Genomic DNA, 19,533 nt, shown 5'->3' with positions numbered 1-19,533 from the left:
ATTCATTGAACCAGTGCTTCCATACTGCTGTTTTAGCTGGAAAGCCGGGACCGCCAATTACGGATCGATGCGGCGCAGGCGTGTCGAGTTCTAGGACAACTCGCGGAAACGTATATGTTTAACCGTAAAGATTCCGGCAAAATTTCTTTGCCCATTTAACGAGATAGGGTGAATTAAAAATAAATAAATAAATTTCTTTATTATACAATAACACCGTAAAGCTTTTGAAGTCTGTATTTTAGCGACAGTTCGTAAGGATCTGTTTAATGAATCAAATGTATAATTAATAATATTATCTACTTGGAAAGAAATATTTTTAGTCGATGAAAAAGGTAAAAGTGTTGGTATGAGAAGCGTTACTGTAGAAACTGTTTACGAGAAATAGCATTGCTGGGTATACAGGGTGTTCCACCAACTGTGTTCATCTGAAGATCTCCGTTATTTTTAGATATATGAATTTTTTTTAACCATAACGTGCCAGTAATAATTGTTTGATGGGTGGAGTATTTTTGGAGATTTCAGGCATGCTGTACTTTTTTATCCCTCGTAGAGTAGCGGATGTTTAGACAGTTTCAACGACCTACAGTACAGGGGCATTCGATATTAAATAACGAAGTAAAGGTGTTGAATTGATATCGCTTCCGGATTGATTATAGCACATGCTGTAATAATCGATGCGAACGAACACCACTTCGAGCATCTGCTGTAACACAAGGGTCGACCCTTTCACTCCCTTCTTTAACCCTTCGTAGGCACACCGTCTTATAATCTCAAACTGGTTACACGGGGTCAGCTGCACCCCAGCGTCATTTTTGAGTTAGCATTTTCGTATTTTTGAATCCTTTAACTTTTCAGTGATCATTTTACATTCGTAATACTGATACAATCTAATAGAGATTAATAGAGATTACACTCTAATAGTCTTTTTCCAGAAATGTAAATCCTGAAACGATGTAATTTGTTGGAAAAAATAATTGTGGAAAGACGCGATTTTTTTTGTTAAAATTCGCCAAATTTTTACGTTTTAATGTTAAGGTCTAAAAGTTTACAGAAATATTGGCAAAGGCATATACTTCTCAAGAAAATTTCCTGGGTTGCGATACACCCCCTGTGACCAGGAAGGGTTAATGTCGAATGATGTTTTACTCCACTCTCCCCTAAATGGTTTTCAAAATAAAATCAAACTCAGTAACTATTCATTTCATTGATTTAATTCCAATTAGTTTTATTTATATTATTATTATTATGTATACAGAATATAAATTGTATAAAACGTGTTTGCAAACATTCATTCAAAAACATTTAAACAAATGCCTCTGTGTTTTTGGTTTTCCATTGATTATATGAGGAAATGTTTATAAACATTCGCATGTAGATTTCGTTAGGCTTAACATGTTCGATTAGCCCCGAAAGTTGGGGGTAGGAAGCATATTTTAATCTGGAATACGTATCTCGAGAATTATTAGACTTATATAGACCTTTTTTAAAAAGTTTTAATAATTTTTTTGTGTTTTTTAAAGTTGAATCCAGCCCCTTGCCCAGTTTTTTTAGAAAATTTCAGAAAATATGTTTCCCACCCCCAACTTTAGGGGCTGTTCTCAGCCCTTCAACGTGGACGATTGCCGATAACAAAAATGCGTGTAAAATATCTTTTAATACCCTGCAAATCTGCAAGGGTCTCGTCAAAGCCTGCGCGTGTGTCCCCTTGTTACATTGCAAATATTCCAAAAATATTACGAAGGTCTGATGCGTTGTCGCATCGACTCTTCCATTCCCACCATTAAAATATACACTCTAAATCGTAAGAGAAAAAATGAACTTGATCCGACAACTTCGATATTTCAATGTTCTCTTATAAAAGTAGCTTAGCGGCTAATAGTCCAGGATTTGTACATATGCGTGCCCGCACAGCGCAAAGCCGTCTTAAAAACGACCGTGCTTCTATGATAGCGAGTCAATGCCACTGGTACCTAACGCGACACTGTATGTTTGCTCGAAGATAGTAATAGAATTATAATCTACGATAAAATGTATGAATGACGCTTAAAGCCACCGTGATTGATCCCAAGGTTCTGTTCTAATTTTAGTGGACCGATGGGAAGCCGATCGTACCTCCACACCTTTCGTCGTGGCACGCAAAGCGCCAAATCCATTAAATTTCAATTCTACGGCAGCCAGTTGCTTCCAAATTGCTCGCAGAGCTACACTGCCTCCTTCGCAATTCTGTTTCGTTGAAGCGATACCATTTAACACGGTTCTCTGCCGCGCAAATCATTTTTATTACTGTTCTGTCCAGTGTGAATTGGGTTTAAGATTATGGCAACAAATAAATGTTATCTTTCGACTTGTGAAATATATGATTCTGTCCGAGTACAATGTCCAGTTCGATGACAGTATGTATATATGTATACTTTGTAAAACAGTATATTCTCTCTCTCTCTCTCTCTCTCTCTCTCTCTCTCTCTCTCTCTCTCTCTCTCTCTCTCTCCCCCTCTATATATATATATATGTGTGTGTGTGTGTGTGTGTGTGTAGAGAGAGAGAGAGAGAGAGAGAGAGAGATGTAGAGAGAGAGAGAGATATGTAGAGAGAGAGAGAGAGAGAGAGAGAGATATGTAGAGAGAGAGAGAGAGAGAGAGAGATATGTAGAGAGAGAGAGAGAGAGAGAGAGAGAGAGAGAGAGAGAGAGAGAGAGAGAGAGAGAGAGAGAGAGATGCAGATATGTAAGTAGATATTGCCGTTGACCTTTGAGGGAAACCTTATCTATGTATGTACTTCCTTGTCTTATCGCTCGAGTATTCTTTTTGATATATTTACAATTAGAGGTTGTAGTATCCCCACGAAGGTGAAACCAACAAACTAAAGAGACCAGTCATTATTTCTCCTAGTCTTAAAAATGAAATGCAACTTTTCAATTTGCATCTAATTGAATCACATCATTAAACAAATGGAGGGCTCGTAGAAACATCGCGTGCTTTGATATTCTAAATAATTTTACGTGTAAAGTAAATAAAATAAGTTTGCTTAAATTAAATATATGTAGACGATATATAAACGGCTACAGAATAGAACAGTACACACGCGAATGCCAACGTCGTTGTAATAATTTTGCATTTTATATCCCCAAAATGAATTTCGGACCTTATAGATTGTACGTGTTCGCAATCTTCTGTTCTTCTTCATCGATTCTGTGCACGTTCTTCTATGCTTCGCGTGTGCGCCTGCGTATCTATAGGCTCCAACAAACGTTATGAATAAATTATAAAATGCTTCGGGTAGCGCTACGCTGATTTCCTTTGGAAATTTCTAATTGTACAGAAGATTTGTATTTATTTGGCAAGTTACAAACTCGTTGAAACCGCGTTTAAATATTGGTTCATTATCATTAATTCGGTTCATCATGCACTAATTGCAAGCTGCCTGTAATCCTAACGGAGCGCATAACATATTAAATGGGCTACGTTTGACCTACATCCGAAGTTCCTGAATTTGCTTCGACGGATATCCGTCAGACATGCTGCAGTAGAAGTTGGATTACAGTTTTTCTTTGTACAAAAGCACGTTGCCAACATGCCACACGCCCATAAGAAGTGTACATTAATTTTGAAAAAATAAAATTTGAAAATGTAGATAATTAAATTTCAATCTCATATATTTATACGATTTTTATTTTTATTGACTGAATACCTGCCAAATAGTAATCTACAGGTAATAAATCGTATTTAATGACTTCCTGTAAATAGTAAGAAACAGTCATTTTCACGACTAATTTTAAACTCGATTTGCAAATACTGATCAGGATAATTAGAGAAGGAATTTAATTATTTGGCTCGACCAATATTATAATTATGAAACAATCAGGCTATTCCAGAGTATCGTCGTTTTGTTTAAAATCTGTATTATATGTTCACAAGTCGGAACTATAAAATTGGCTAATTGCACCGTGTTGTATAATTGGCAGGCTGAAAGAATAACAGAAAAAAATATAGTAATATGTTCTACAATCGCACTGAGGCGAAACTAATATTCTAACGTGAAACACATATTGATATAAAATGAAATCATCGACTTTATTTATTTGTATAAAAAGTGGAATGGACAACAATCAGTATCAACAGTGAGGATTGCAATTTCGTTCCAGCAAAGAAGGGTTTTAAAATTTTTAGGAGTTCAAATTACGCATATTTGACATACACATAAATTGAGGATATTACAAATACTATAAAGAATTTTGAAAACAGTAAGAAATAACGCGAAATAAAAAGATATTTGTATTTTCTTCACGTTGATAATGCTGAGTGTTTCATAAGAATGGGTGCAACTGCGAACTCATTGCCAGTGAAAGAAACAAGAAAGTCTCATTAAACATATGTCCGGAAATTAATCATTCCAGAGACACTGAGTTTTAAACTATTGAAACGAGTAAGTATCGAATACATTATAATATTACACCTAAATAGCTTATTCATATGGTTCTGTTATTGTTTACACAGCGTGCATTCAAACTGAATCACCGCTACCACCATTTTTTATCGATTTAAGTCTTGAGACACCTCGGGCGCGACGCTTATCTCCAGGACACTGAAACCAAAAAAAAATAAGGATAAGTAAAAAATGTCAAATTCTTTATTTTTCCGCGTATCGATGCGAATTTGACACCAATGGATTCCTGGCACTCGCCGGATTAAAAGACACCAAATTCCATGTGAATCGGACTATTTTTACCGAAGTTGGTTTTAAATTCTGCATATTAATTTTATATGTAATTTCGTTAATTATAGTCCGATTTGTGTCGAGTTTGGTATCGTTTCCATCGGGGAAAAAACAAGGAATCGATTGATGCCACTTTCGTAAAGATCCGATGAGAAATACGGAACTTGATATTTTTCACTTCTTAATGGCTAGTGCTATCGTTTTCTTTCCGGTCCTCTATTCCGGAACGCCGAAATCCATACAACTCAGTAAAGCGTGAAATTGCAGGTGTGAAATTAGTCCCTGATATTTTTCAGGTAGACCGGCTCTCCACACTGGATTATAAAAGTATCATGACATGAAAAGTTATTAATAATAAAGTACTGTCAAACATAACATAATTTGACACTTTTGAGTGTAAACCTTACTTAATAATATCCAGAAGCTGATGAGTCGTTAATCATTGGATCTAGATTCATAAAGAATGAAACATTGATAGTGAGGTATGTCTTTAATAATAAGTTTCTTTACAATTTTGTTTATTCTTGACTCAACAATTTTTCACTTTTTTTTTAAATGTAATTTCACATTAAGGAACAATGCCAAAGAGCTATAGCAATAAAACTACAGGCAACCCCCGTATAATACAGCTTCGCGCTAACACGGTTGGAAAATTGTAAAATTCAGAGTTTCACCCTGAAAAAGTACACACGAAGGCATAAACATAGCCGAGCAACAGAAATTGCATTTTCTGAAAACGGATTCTTCCACTGAAAGAAGCGCAAAATCCAAAAGAGAACTTCAGAAATGTTCAGTCTTGTACTATTTAAATTTATGAAAATCTGGCGAGATAAAACAACAAAATAAGAATAACAGATTTTTTGAAAAATGTAAGACATAGTAATCTAGATGTTGCAGGAGAAAATTCAGAAGATGAAGATATTTCACAATACAGAAAACGATTTTTTTGATTGTGCAACAACGATGAAGAAGAAAAAATGTCCCCACATTACGTAACTACCCTCTATATTCTCTATAATAAGGCGCTTTTGTGTCTATTCCCTTGTTAGCAAAATCTGTCCAGAGACTTTGTTTTGCACTTCTCGATCACCAGTAAGGTTCAAATTCAGCATGAAGTTTCCTGGGCACCCAAAGGTGCCTTAAAAATTCCGAAACCTGGAACATTCGAAAATGAATAGTACCTGTGGCCTAAAACAGGTATTATGCTTATCTTATGGACCCTGAGGGTTTTAAGCACTGCTGAAAACTAAGTTTTGGTAAGTCTCCTTACCTACTGTAAGCACCAGAAAAGTAATCGAAAGTTGGAAAATTGTTTCCAGGGGGGTTGGTTTTTAATGCTGCTAAACACTGATATGACATTAGTTTTTTTTTAAATGCCATTCGGACATAACTCTGCTTTAACCGGTCCCAAGCCGGGGTTGAGAAAAGAGAAGGGCCCCTGTTATGATGGTAACTTCCAACAAAAATTGTATTTGCCTTAGGCGTTTTGTTATATGCATAAGATAGTAGTGCCTGGCGAAGTCAGACATAAATACTACTTTTTAATAATCACATCTTTGACAGTTATGAAAGCAAAATAATGTATGTTCGTTAATCCTTGGAACCTAACACTGTTTTTTTTTCAATAATTAGTTCTCATTGTTAGTCCCGTATAACATGATTTCGCTTAACATGTCAGTGTTAGGAATATATCCACAGCGTTATACGGCGGTTGCCTGTACAACATTACAAGCTTTTTTATTTTATACGGGGTGTTTATAAAAATGTGGGATATTTTTCAGGATCGGTTCTGCTCACCAAAATAATAAAAAACGTTAGTACACGCTTATGTGCGATAATGCTTAGTTTTGCAGTTATAAGCACTTTCATATTCCGTAAAACACCGAGCGGGAGCGGAAATTAAATTTTTAAAGGGATTAAAGGGCAACCGGCTAACAGGCGCGTGCGTCAGTTGGCGTAATGTACATACCATGTTTTGATTCATTTCCTTTCCTTCCCGCCTTTAACAAAACAACGACGAAATGGTAATCAATATATCGATCCGCGGAAACACAGCTGAGCTTCGTTAAATGCCACGTTAATAGACGTTTCGGGCGCTTGTTTTACGAAATATAAAAATGCTCGTACCTGCAAAACTATGCATTATTGAACGTATGCACATACCATTTTTTTTTTTTTTATTAATCTGGTGAGTAGAACCGATCCTGAAAAACGTCCCACATTTTTATAAACACCCTATATGTACACTTGTTACACGTGTCTGTGCATATCGATAGCTTGGCGCACAAATATTGTACCCACCTATGTCTACTTTTAGCGTTTTCCAGAAAAGCAGGTTTAAGCATACAAAGGTACATAAGATTCAGAGATATACGACGCAGAAAAATATTATTTTTATACAACATAAAGAAACAGTCAGGAAATATTTTTTCCGCATAAAAACTCAAATTTCACAAAAAGTGGACGTACAATATTTATGCACTAAGCAATCGATGTGCAGGATGAGTAACGTAACTTGTCCACCCAGAATAACTTCTAAAGTATGTATTTTACAGAACTGTATTTTACACAAAAATTGCACGTTACAGTAGGGTATTTTTTTTAAATAATCTATTTATTTCCGGAATATTAGGATGACCTTGAATTTTTTAAACGGACTGCATACCTTTTTGTATCGAAATTTAAAAGCCCAGTGAATTTTCTATAAGAAAGTATTAAGCTTTATTTGTCCTAGGACTAATAATTAACGAGATACTTGCTAAAACGTTATTCATGGTCTCACTACTTACCTTACAATTAGGTACAGTAGGTGGTGGAAGTATGCCCACTGGCTTCCATACAATTATTGTTACAATTACCTATTAAGTTCAGGACAAATAAAGCTTGATACTTTCTTATAGAAAATTCATTGCTTTTTTAAATCTCATACTTCAGAAGTTATTCGGGGTGGACGAATTATATGACTCACCCTGTATATATAACACAAAGTCATGTGTATTGTCATCTCATAAGTAATGCAGCTTTATCGAAACATAGTAAAAGCTAAGTTTAACAAATAACTTTCTTCTAATTACTAAAAAATACAGTAATTCATACAAGCCACTAGTGCACCGAAATCCTTTCCCCGTCTCTCCACCATGTTTTTCTAGCTGCTTTTATCAAACTCTGTTCGTTTTATATTAAAGACTTTTCTCACTTTACATTTCTCGTTCAATTATTTTCCATATTTCCATTTTCTTTTAGCGATAAGCTTCAAGATTTGTCGAGATAATATCCAGTAAGCACGGTGGACGACTTACAATGTTCCAATTGAAGCATTATAATTATTCTAACCATTCCCTTTGCGAGGCACGATCCCGCGATAGCCGGGCAGAAAGGAACCACGCTTCGCGTGATCAAAGTTCATTGTCTTCCCCTAAAATAATTTCTTTTACCCTTATTATTTGATCGCGGCACAACAGTTACTAACGAATAATTCCACCCCTTATTTCACCTAAAAAAATATAATAATATCTTCTGCGGTAGAGGTAAAAGCTTCCATTTACACTATTATCCATATTAAATATGCACTTTTCATATTAAAGTCCACTTCCTTTAAAAAGCTACATTTTACATGTTTCGCGGGTGAAATTTTTTACTCTTTCGGAAACATGTAAAATGTAATTTTTAAAAATAAAAAAAAAGAAGTCGAGTCCCTTAATACATTCCGGCTCTGGAGTTCAGATATAGGCACGTGTGCATTGCATTCGATGTTACTTTATGAATATATTCCACGGTATTCGAAACAACCGCATCGCTTACGAGATGAGCCAATAATATCTTCGTTACATAGGATTTCTAATAAAAAACAAGAGTGTTAACAGGATAAGAGGAAAATTACTGGACGTGTTCGCGTTGTAATTTATAGTCACAGTCACCTTGACCTTCCTCGATGGACGTGCCCCTTTTTCCAGCGCCACCGACTCGCGAGGGTGCAGCGACGGCTTTTAGTGATGTGGTAGACTTTGCGAAGTTCACGCATGTTCCGTTATCCACAGCTGTTCGGAAACGATATGTTCTGCCGAAAGCGCGCCAGACGTTCGGAATTCGCAGAATACAACGTTCCGCTCGTAAGAACTTGGTGTACCCGAAGCAAAGGGATCAGATCCAACATTGCGTCACTGAGTTCCGTATAAGAATGACGGAACGACGGCGCAACGATGAGGGCGAAGACGATGACGATGTAGTTTACGCCATCGGTACGAGTATTGCCACCTATTTCTATTAAAATATGTAGCACGCTATAGAAGTTTTCTTTATTTAGGAATTATAATAGTTTCTGAGAAATCTGCAAAAGTCCTAAAAGGCTGGGTTTTATTTGAAGGGTGAAGCAAGAGCAAACGATGTTCAATCACTTTCTAAACCGTAATATAGAGAATAAGGAGGAGGCAAAAACCCAAGGTTTCGAATAAATTAAGATGAACGTCAAATATAATTTTTCTTTTTAATTTCTTAATAATCATTCGGTTTCATTTGCGACTATAGCTATCGCGCGAACTGCTTTAACTTTGAGAACTATTCGTATGTAAAAATCATTTGTATATTTTCAATTTCAATCTTTTGGGGTTTTCACCGGTTCTATAAATAAGTATTAGGAATAATAGCAGTATTATAAATGAGATAAAAAATGTCACTTTTTTCTATGTACGAATGGACTTTTCTTTTTATAAAAATTAAATCAGTTGCAGTGTAATGGGCAAGCCTCGTTAGTGTACATTATTTGTAAACATTCAGTACCTTAATGACATACGGTATCAAGGCAATAAAGCTGATTCTTGGATTTAATTCCTTATTTTATTACAAGTTGGTTTAATTTTTCTACCTACATATGTTAGCGAAACATTTTTTATGAAATGAACTGCGAATTATATATTCTTTAAGTTCTGACCCTTTTTCATAACTTTGCTGTTTTTATTACATTTATGATCGGTCAATTTTCGAACACAAAAAATCCCTGTCCATTAACAACACTCGTTGATGTAATAACAATGATTTCTCACAATGAAAATCATTTCGGGAATTTCATCTTTTTCTACTTGATATCTCCACTATAAATGCCTCTGCTGCGAAAAGAAATTTGAAAATATATATATATATATTTGCTCTTTCAAATAGTATCTCCAATCAATATGATTAAAGTTATGAATCGTTGGGGGTATACTCGTGCACATATAAAATAATATTTGCGACGTAACAGCGCGTTCAAAACAATCAATAACGCGGTTATGCTGGCTCAAGAGGTGAACTTAACAAAGAATACGGCGAATAGTAGCTAAATTGTAATTAAAAGAAATGTTCGCAATTGTTTGCACCTCTAGCAGATTTTCCAACTGGAATGTAATTAATACGAAAAAAAGTCATCTCTGTTCCTTTGTTTGCGAGAATATTTGTACACGATAGAGTTGGAATTAAAAATACAGGGTGACCCGCAATAAGTAGTGTCACCAGGAAAGAGGTGATTATAGACACATACATAATTCAATCAATTTTTTTTATGAAAACCCTCGCTTTCAACACATGCACGCGCGAAGTGCGGACCTCTCTGTATTCAAACGCTATTATCTAAAAAATGGTTGGAAGCACGAGAAAATTATATATACAGTAATTGTAGAAAATTGTATGCTCTTTTAATATTATTTGAACAAAATTTCGATAGGGCTTACCATTTTGGAGAAATTCTTCAAATTCAAACTATTGATGAATTCTAAACTTTAAGGATTGGTCGACCACCCTTTCCTGTCGTCCGATTGTAATAATCTTTTTCAGGGACTATTTTTGTATGAAATGGGACCATATTAGGGGGTGAGAGCAAAAGAAATCGCAGGGTGAAAATAAGGGCCACCCTAGTTACATACTTATTGTTAGCGATAAAATATCACCGCGGTGACCCACGGGGCATGGGACGTATTAAGGAAATTGGGTTTTAGAACTCTTCAGGTATAGGGCAAGTCCGGGGTAATTGACAGACCTAACACAAAATGGCTATTAAAGCTGATAGTGATATTATTTATTCTAATATATAATATTAAGGATATTATTTTATTTATAAATAAGCTTTGAAGGGAAGTGCCATTGTGCTCAAATACTTTCGCAACATTGTTCCTCAATACCTCTACTATCTTGTTAACTAAAATATCAAAGGAAAATTACTCCAGTTACCTTTTTCAGCATTTATATGCAGAAAAAAAACAAGGTTATTCACTCAACTTTGTTCGCTTGTACTGAAGGGGTTGTTCTGCCCTAGAACACGCTCTTACTAGAGTCTGAAAGATGGGGCATCTCTCCAGGCGGGCCATGTCACCCGGATTTACCCTATACACGTACACCAATTGCAGATGAAATAAATCCTTGTACAAAAGTGTGTACCCAAGTCGAAATTATAGCAGAACTTTTCTTTAAACGTTGCTCCATTTTCGAGAACATGGATTTTTAAAATCTGTCAAGGACGTGCACGCTCAATTAAAATCCTGAGAATCGAATACATTTTGGAAATTAATTTTCTCGCAATCGAAACCTTGTTCGAAAAAATAGTTACTCTCCAGTTTCGACTCATTTTTGCACAAAGCCTCATTCATCTACAATTCCACCACACCCTGTCAGTTCTCAACAAAATGAACGTATCCAGCGACGTTTCAACGTCGATCTTGACGAAAAATAAGGCCCAATTAAAACAAAATTATTCTACATTTTCGGCTTTCTTTTGCATATAGAATCACCTCCCCCGTTATACTACTCACTGCGAAATACCCTATACACTTAACTTTTTTGTAATGTTAGTTACAGATTATTCTCTCCTGAAGAATGAAATGCGTATTCTTTTACAGAGAAGAGTTATTTCGAATAAATGTTAAAATGTTAAATTAACGTTTAAGGAACATCGTGGTGTACATTTTAGAATTGGGGTAGACCAGGGCGGTAGTAACGTGGGGGCGAATGTACATAACACGTTAAATATCTAAAAAAAATATAATAGATATTAACAGAAATTTTGGATATATTTGCATATGATGAAAAACGACATTTAGAATACATATATCCATGTTCTAGCAGTAGATATACATAATAGGCATGTGCAGTGGGCAAAATAACTTTTCGATACCCTAAAGTAATTTTTTCTCGCTCATTTAAAATTTTAATATAAATACTCCCTCTGCAAGTATGCGCTTTTTCTTTTTTTTAATCTTTAATCTGACCTCTTTTAAAGCAATACTGATCGTTACTTAGCATTTTTAAGCGTGCCGTTAGTCAAAACTTGTAATCTAAGTTCAAAAGCATGGTCGGGGAGGATTGTAACATCGGCACCCGGGTCGATTGTACCGCAACAGAACCGAATAGTGCGTCGGAAGACTTTATACCATCAACGTGTCGTTCAGATTTAACCAATGAAACTCTATCAGCCAGAAGCGAACAAATAAATCCACCTGAAGGATTTAGCCCAGAATCTGTACAACCATTTCATGAAGCTCCTCCACGAACGGTTTCAAATAGCGGAGAAAAGGAAAGGAAGACAAAAGATTAGAACCGAATACAAAGAAAAGGAATTAAATAAAGAAAAGGATTAAATAAATTATTTAGTTAAAGTTGTGTTGCAATCGACCCCATGCAGTGTTACAACCGATCCGGGGTCAGGGGCGGTTATAACCCTCTCTCTGCTTCTCATTTTTTTATTAATAACCTGGATATTATTTGAGATACAGCGAAATTGCTGTGATTCAATAATGCCAGATAAGCGAGTAACATTTTCGTATGATAGCTTTCGTTTTAAATGTAATAGTTCTTGCGTAGTCGTAGTCCGAAGTCAAAGTGTTACTACCGCCCCAGACCTACCCCTACATATAGCGAAGACAGGATGGCGACAATTATTCAATTTAATATTGCTTATAGATTCACCTACCACAGTTTCCGAAGAGATTTCTTCGCAGTATAAAGCGTCAGTGGATCTCGAAAACTCATTAAAGTCAGTAGCCATTCAAACTATCGTTGGACTGCCGTTGCGATTGAGGGTTTTACCATCCGTTAAGGATATTATTGACGAAGACAATAACAAATCAATGGATGGGAAGAAATCGTCCAAAATATGGAAGCACATCAGGTTCCTAGGAAGATTATCACTCTCTTTATTCGGTAAAAATAATTTGATACCTTCTGTTCCTTCATAACTGACAATATGTTAGGGTAGGGGTGTCGAACTTCCCCACTCCGAGAGCCGCACGAGTCAGGCCCCGGGGTCAGCTGGTTCCCCCACCAATCCGGCAGGGAGAGAGCGCGGCACCCGGAGGAGAAATTCGTCAGAATGAAGCAGGTGTGGTGGGGGGCCGTTCTCCTACGGCTCTACGGAGCAGGCGAAGAGGGGAAGGAGCCACTGCGGCTCGCGAGCCGCTAGTTCGACACCCCTGTCCTAGAAAGATTAAATGAATTTCTACCACTTCTGATAAAAAACAACATAAGCTAATGATTCTTAATTATTTCATAAGTTGACGCGTAAAAAAACGATTCTATACCTGGGAATAATTTTTTGCTCAATTCGATTTATGCGTTGCAGGGTTATCGTGGCTGCTCACAATTTGGGCTATTCTCGGCGCCGTTGCGTTCTTTGCTATCGAAGGACCACGCGAGCGTGAACAAGTTGTCAAACTGAAAAGTATGCAGAGGAGTTTAGGGGTAGGCTTAGCGACAGAGTTGAGACAGTTGCGTACAGAAAAAGACGAAGATCTAGAGCCGCTTTGGAGTAACAAGGTACAGCAGTATGTAACAAAGCACGAGGAAGTTTTATTGATGGCTGTAAGCGCTGGGTATGGTGAAAGTGGAAATAGTGGGCAGCTTTGGACATTTTCTGGTTGCATTCTCTTCTCCCTTTCAGTTCTTACCACTCTAGGTAATTCGAATTAATTTCTTTTCTCCGTTGCGTACGATCCATAGATTAATCTTCAAATAAATTTAAACGATGCATTCACGAGTAAAAGTTATGGGTATACAAAAGTTTCCCCGTAAACAATACCTACAGCTTTCGGTAATTACTTACCTTAGGTTTTCATTGCCGATTTTGATGAAATTTAAATATGCTGCAAAACTTTACGTTCTGCAGAACTTCCTCCTATACATGTTACCGCTGGGCCCTTAGTTCCCGAGATATTCGGAAAAATATTTTTTAAATTTCTCGCCTTGATTTTATGATTTGAGTTAGTTTTGGATTAGAGCTGCTAGATTGGTTAGACGTAACTGCAAATACAGAACAGATTCATGAAATATCTCGTCTGTGGATGTTTACAAACGGCATAGAGTCGCGGGATTGTAGGTATTATTAACGCTCGTTGTCAGTAAGTATGTCACGAGACATCGGTATAGGTATGGAACTAGATTCAGGGAGGAGGAATGCCTCCCCTGTCAGAGGGGCGCGCTAATATGCGTAAGTACGTAGTGTGGACAGCAAATATAAAAATTTTAAAAATTAATTTTTTACAAGTTTTTTTTAATTGCACACGCGTAGCTGGCGCCTACCCCCCCCCCCCCCCAAATCCAGTTCTATAACTATACCGATACCACAAAAACTATCAACATAGGGGTACTTGATTCCGAATAAATACCAAAATACTTTTTATGAATATATCGAAAACCAAAGCCGAGCGGCGGTAAGATGTACACATAGGAAAAAATTATTCAGAATCATGCCCCCGAGAACATATTTCATGGTCATCGAAATCGGTGATGAAAAGCTAAAGTAAATAATTACTTATTGTTAGCTTTCTTCTAAAGAAAGTGACTACTTCGACCTTGCGATTTTTTAATTGAAACTTATCAAGTAACTGTTTAATTTTCGTCTTCTAAATAAGTAATTATGATTTTTGCAAAATTTTAGTAAGATCAACGGTTCCTATCCTAAACCAGTTTCCCCGGGGTCGTTAAGGCTAAACACATTGCTTTCAATCGATCATCCTTCACTTTGTGTAGAAATCATTTTACTATGTAGACAGAAGTATTTCTTTACTGATTACCATAGGGTAGAAAATTTCTCTCTTCGATTGAATAGAAATATTGAAAGTATCAATGATTATGTTACAACTACAAATTATTCTCTCATAGTTAAATAAACTTATCGTAACGTACACGAGAACGCTTCAGCAGATTATTTTTAAAACTTTTTATCTCGCAGTACCTTCGTTTACATTTATTTATTTCATCCGCAGGTTTTGGTGCTCCAGTTCCTCGCACCACAGTTGGTCGAACAATAACCGTTATTTTTGCGGCGATTGGTATACCTGCACATTTCCTTCTGATCATGAATCTTGGACTCCTATTAGCATTACGGTTGCAGAGGTACGCTATCTCCAGAAAAGGTGTTGAATACGCTCAAGCAGAAGTAAGACATTTGGTCCCAGTACCCAAATGGGTGAAAATAGTGCCGTTTGTTTGTCTAGGTAATTATTAAACCACGTGAACAGTTACATTAAGATATATTACTTCTCACAACTTTGTTTTACACGAACTTAATCTTCCTTGCACTGAAGGGTGTCCGGAGAATTTTTTCCAGGGGGGGGAGGGGGGGGGTGCAACTTTGGAATGATGGTAAAGGAAACTATACCTTTCTTGCTTTTTAATACATTTTGTAATGCCAATTTAATTAAATATTTAAAATCGAAATTTAAAAATATTCCCTTTTTTAGTATAAACTTAATAAAGATCAGCTTTGAAAATTAAGCAATTTTTTTTCAAAAGCCACGGGGGGAACTGCCCCTTTTGCATCCCCTCCGGACGCCGATGATTGCACTATGAAAAACTTTTAAAGCACGTACTTATTTCTTGCACGCATAGAAAATTCATTTGTGCATAGAATGAACCGAAACTCATGACAAAATCGAAAAAGAGGTAGCGCAATAATTGCGTTACCAAATAAGGATCACGCGCGAAGTGGTTGGCAAAAATTTTTATGAACATTAGCTTAGTTGTGCATCAGCCAAAAGCAAGTATTCTTTCGTCGCAGTAACAATTCGACTTTGAGGGCTACGATTTCGAGAATTTCATCTGTAATAAAACTTAACTGATTAACCGTGTTTAGTAATACCTTTATTAATTGCGCCCCGACAACATATTCCAAGGTCATCGAAATCGGTGAGGACTGCCTTTTTGTAAATAATTACCGAAAATACTCCTAATCTTGAGGAACGATGAATCGGAACAGATATGATAGTTTGGAATGCGTTGACGCAGAAGGATGCATGTTACTCGAATATTTCCTTATAACTATATTAACCATACTCCTTTTTTATTCAAATATAAATAAAAGTATTATTTGTTTTGATATTCCCTATAACAGGGGCTGAGGAGCCGGCGGCTCGTTTCCCTCCTTTCCTGCTCCGCTGAGCCGTAATTTGGCTCCTACGCTCTATACTCCATTCCACTTTACAGTAGACTCGTTTCGCGCAGGGATATGTATACTGTTGGTTGGTAGGAAACCGGTAGGAAAATTGCTACGACCAAACGCGTGTGTCAGATTCGTGGGAGCTGCGCAGATCGGTCGCAAATCGGTAGGGCCGTAGGTCTACTCTTATATGGAATGGAGGTTATACCGGCAGCTCGCGAGCTGCACCGGCTGCACGGAGCTTTCGCTCCTACATAGCTGATATTACAGATAGTGGAGAACCGGCTGACTGATTACGAGCGTGGAGCTCGTGCAGTTCCCGGCGGAGAGTTTCCTAGCCCTGCGCTATAATATCAGAAAAGTGTACGATTGTCATATCAAATATTTTAATTAACCATGATCTTGTAATAAAAAAGGAGTATATTCAGAATTTTTGTTATTTTAATTTACCGCTCATTTACACGAGAATATTTTTCTATATTTAAAAATTGTGAAGACTGTAACGATGTACACATTAGACATATAGTTATGAGCATGGAGATAATTAAAAATGAATGTATTATTTTCCATTGTAGGCACTTACTATCTGATGGGAATTCTGTGTTTCGGAGTAGCCAGATCCATGCCGATTGCAGCGAGCGTTCTATTTCCTCTGGATTTCACGGCTGCTGGTGGTCTCTCGACAATAGTCGGTCACGTGAGAATATTGTACGGTCTTTACCTGGAAGGTGCAGTCACTCTTACGGCTGCTGCGGTTGCTGTGCTGCGCGTATCAACTACGCAAAGCTTGACCAACATCGGTCTTAAATACGGCTTACTAATCGAAGCTTAGTCGTATTTTTTCATCAGAATTTTTGTCTGAATCTTTTTTCGGCCACAGAACATGCTTTGTGAACAACTATTTATTAAACAGGCTGTCCCGCATAGAGTGGTTCAACAGAGAATGGAGTGATGCTACTTGCAAGTACAATTCGAAAATATAGAATATGGTTTATTAATACGAGGCTTCAATTTTTAGAAAATCGAAGTTGAAAATTCTTTGAGTACGCATGCACCTATATTGTAGCGATAAGTTTTGACTTTGTTAGACCTCTCGCGGACAAAGGTTTCTGTCGGTAGATATTTGTATTTGTTACCATCGGGAAGCAGTTCGTTAGTAAATCCACATGAAAATTTAAATTTGTATATTCTTCATTACATCTTCATAACAGTATTGCCAATGATTTGGCAAGGTTTCGCCAATGAATTTTTAATTATATACATATGTATAACGTGCAATTGGTCTTCAAAATTCAAAAATGTTTCATTCTGCGCGTATATCAGTATAGTTGTTAACCCATTTGCGTCTCCCTGCTGGGCACTTAACTTCAGTCCCCGAAAGGGTCGGTCGCTTGGGTCAGTCCCAAAATGTAATGAAAATAACTCGCGAACCTTTACTGAGTGCTCGGGAAACCTACTGTATCTTCATAAAGATTTGACGAAAAATATAGAAATTGTTATTTTCATTACTGAATCACATCCCGCACGTATGTACATTGTACATACGTCTTATCACTCTTGATAGCTGGACAATAGTCGTTAACTGTCCGTTAAGGAAGAATCGTGGAGACACAACCGCCAATTCCAAGCTCATTTTATTTTCAGAGTAAACACTTGGGAAATCTCATAGACAATACTTCCAATAATTTCCAACGTAGTATCGACGTAAAAACACGCTGAATGCCAGATAAAAGGTTAAATAAACAGAGATTCACGCACGAACATAACATAGATACATAATCGTTTTAAAACAACGATACTTTTTCTAAATGATTATATGTATAAAACCGGGGTGTATAAAAAGTAGTGGTCACTGCCTTCAGAGGTGAATCTATACCTCCGGATCGGTGAACATTTACAAAAAAAACTTGTCGCAAAATTGTCTATAACTTTGAAAATTAATTGTAATGTTTTTTACATCAACGTGCTCTACTCAACGAGAAGAAAAAAGGTTTAAAAGAAACCGTGTGCCGCAAACGCACCGTTCTGACACAAAAATTTTCAAATTTTCCGCAAATAATTGGGGTTTGTAAAGTACTGTAAAGCAACGTTGTCTAAACCGGGGTATGCGTGTCCTGTGGGTTCTCCCACTTCCGTCCACGATGCCAAGAAAATCCCTACCGTAGTGGAGAGGAAACATATGCGAAGTGGAGAGAGAATGCACAGCAGTGTGGTATATGTGTGCGTGATAACGCCGTGACGTCAAACCAATCGACGTTAAGGTAGGTGTTCCCCCTCCACTGCGGTAGGGATTTTCCCTGGCAACCCTGCGCGCGAAACTAAAGGTCTGGGTTGCCATATGTAGATAGTTAATGGCGGCGTATAGACCACATGACGTAGTGCGGAATAGGAGAAGGGGAACACCTACAGCAATAACGGTATATTCTGTTAGTGACGCCATGCTGTCATGCCAACCGTCACCAACGTCAAGCCAAGTGACGCCACGCTTTCGAGTGTCATAGGTGTATGTGAAGTCATGTTATCTGTACGCGTACATAATTCCCTGACAACCCTGCTAAAGAGGCGAGCAGAGTTGCCAGGAGTAAGGACCACATAACGTAGTACGGAGCAGTAGAGGGGGAATTCTCGCATGTATAGAGCTATATAAGGGTCATCCACTTAAGGCGCGCGCGAGAACAGATAAAACGGCAACACCGCCTCACGTATGCATACTACTACAATCATACGTCGATACATCCACCATCTATTCCAGTAGACAGCACAAGGTGTTTTTGGCTGTCGCTAAAGGACTTTAAATTTGAGGTAACAGACGGGAAAGAAAAATATAGCCATTTTAAGAGTCCGATCGCACTGATCCCGTTCTGGGTGGAAATATCTTACAAGAGAAGATCTCGAACCCGAAAATTATAAAAATTCTGAAACTTTGTGAATATGTAGAAAAATTCCTCCTGATTTTCCAGGTTCGGAATGTTCCCTTGTTAGAACGTATACTACTACAAAGCGCATTGAGAGCCCGAAACTGTGGTCAACATCGTACGCAAGCGAGAGAAGTAAAGTCCCAATCATCAGCAATGCGCAGGCGCCGATAATCAAACATTCATGGAGAATCATATTATACACTTAACACGTGCAATTACTAAAAATATTTAAAAATACGGTTACATTATATATAGCTCTAAATAGAATCGTTGAGTCATATAGCCAATGTGGACAGTTTAATAAAATTGTAATTTTTGAAGGCCAATAAATCAATGAAACACGCCGTACTTGTAACATGCCGTTTCTCAGACTTTTTGTCTCTACTTTTCCTTCTTGTTAGCAGCCTCGTGCCAAAGAGGAGATATAATAAGAGGCGCCACTCGACAAGGACAGACATAAACTAGGGAAATCACTAGACAACCAATTTAAATGCCTGTTCGGCAATG

General features: G+C 37.2%; 1 protein-coding gene and 2 long non-coding RNA genes across 7 annotated transcripts; 1 reads left to right on the top strand and 2 right to left on the bottom strand.

The window, feature by feature from the left end:
- The first annotated feature begins 16 nt into the window (after positions 1–16).
- On the top strand, positions 17–17,689 carry LOC143369363 (uncharacterized). 3 transcript variants are annotated; one of them, XM_076813207.1, is made up of 7 exons: positions 17–110; positions 2,088–2,393; positions 8,667–8,951; positions 12,637–12,876; positions 13,295–13,627; positions 14,937–15,167; positions 16,684–17,689. In XM_076813207.1, exons 2-7 carry the CDS (start codon positions 2,357–2,359, stop codon positions 16,938–16,940), a joined length of 1,383 nt encoding a protein of 460 aa, XP_076669322.1. In that variant the 5' UTR covers positions 17–110; positions 2,088–2,356; the 3' UTR covers positions 16,941–17,689. The 3 variants fall into 3 exon arrangements, with proteins under 3 accessions (XP_076669322.1, XP_076669341.1, XP_076669331.1); XM_076813226.1 differs by lacking the exons at positions 17–110; positions 8,667–8,951 and having other exon boundaries at positions 1,319–2,393; XM_076813216.1 differs by lacking the exons at positions 17–110; positions 2,088–2,393 and having other exon boundaries at positions 8,645–8,951.
- Positions 3,964–15,046, bottom strand: LOC143369470 (uncharacterized). Of its 3 annotated transcripts, none has more exons than XR_013085415.1 (7): positions 14,906–15,046; positions 13,775–13,971; positions 13,449–13,677; positions 13,254–13,386; positions 12,647–12,848; positions 8,631–8,973; positions 3,964–4,581 (listed from the first exon to the last, which is right to left on the bottom strand). It is a non-coding gene; the product is annotated as an uncharacterized LOC143369470 (long non-coding RNA). The 3 variants fall into 3 exon arrangements; XR_013085417.1 differs by lacking the exon at positions 3,964–4,581 and adding an exon at positions 8,412–8,550; XR_013085416.1 differs by lacking the exons at positions 3,964–4,581; positions 8,631–8,973 and adding an exon at positions 9,086–9,815.
- Positions 15,174–17,773, bottom strand: LOC143369472 (uncharacterized). The gene is made up of 3 exons (XR_013085418.1): positions 17,654–17,773; positions 16,692–16,829; positions 15,174–16,453 (listed from the first exon to the last, which is right to left on the bottom strand). It is a non-coding gene; the product is annotated as an uncharacterized LOC143369472 (long non-coding RNA).
- Between the last annotated feature and the right edge of the window lie 1,760 nt (positions 17,774–19,533).

The sequence above is a fragment of the Andrena cerasifolii genome, chromosome 1, assembly GCF_050908995.1.
Source record: "Andrena cerasifolii isolate SP2316 chromosome 1, iyAndCera1_principal, whole genome shotgun sequence".
Lineage (NCBI taxonomy): Eukaryota > Metazoa > Arthropoda > Insecta > Hymenoptera > Andrenidae > Andrena > Andrena cerasifolii.
The sequence above is the reverse complement of the archived record's forward strand: the minus strand, read 5'-3'. Positions and strand labels throughout refer to the sequence as shown.

Bases quoted from the DNA above. Each gene is read 5' to 3' on its own strand.
- LOC143369363 (XM_076813207.1), top strand. From the start codon at position 2,357: ATGATTCTGTCCGAGTACAATGTCCAGTTCGATGACA. The intron at 2,394-8,666 runs GTATGTATATAT...CCCTTTTTCCAG, and splicing joins CAATGTCCAGTTCGATGACA to CGCCACCGACTCGCGAGGGT. The intron at 15,168-16,683 runs GTAATTATTAAA...TTTCCATTGTAG, and splicing joins AGTGCCGTTTGTTTGTCTAG to GCACTTACTATCTGATGGGA.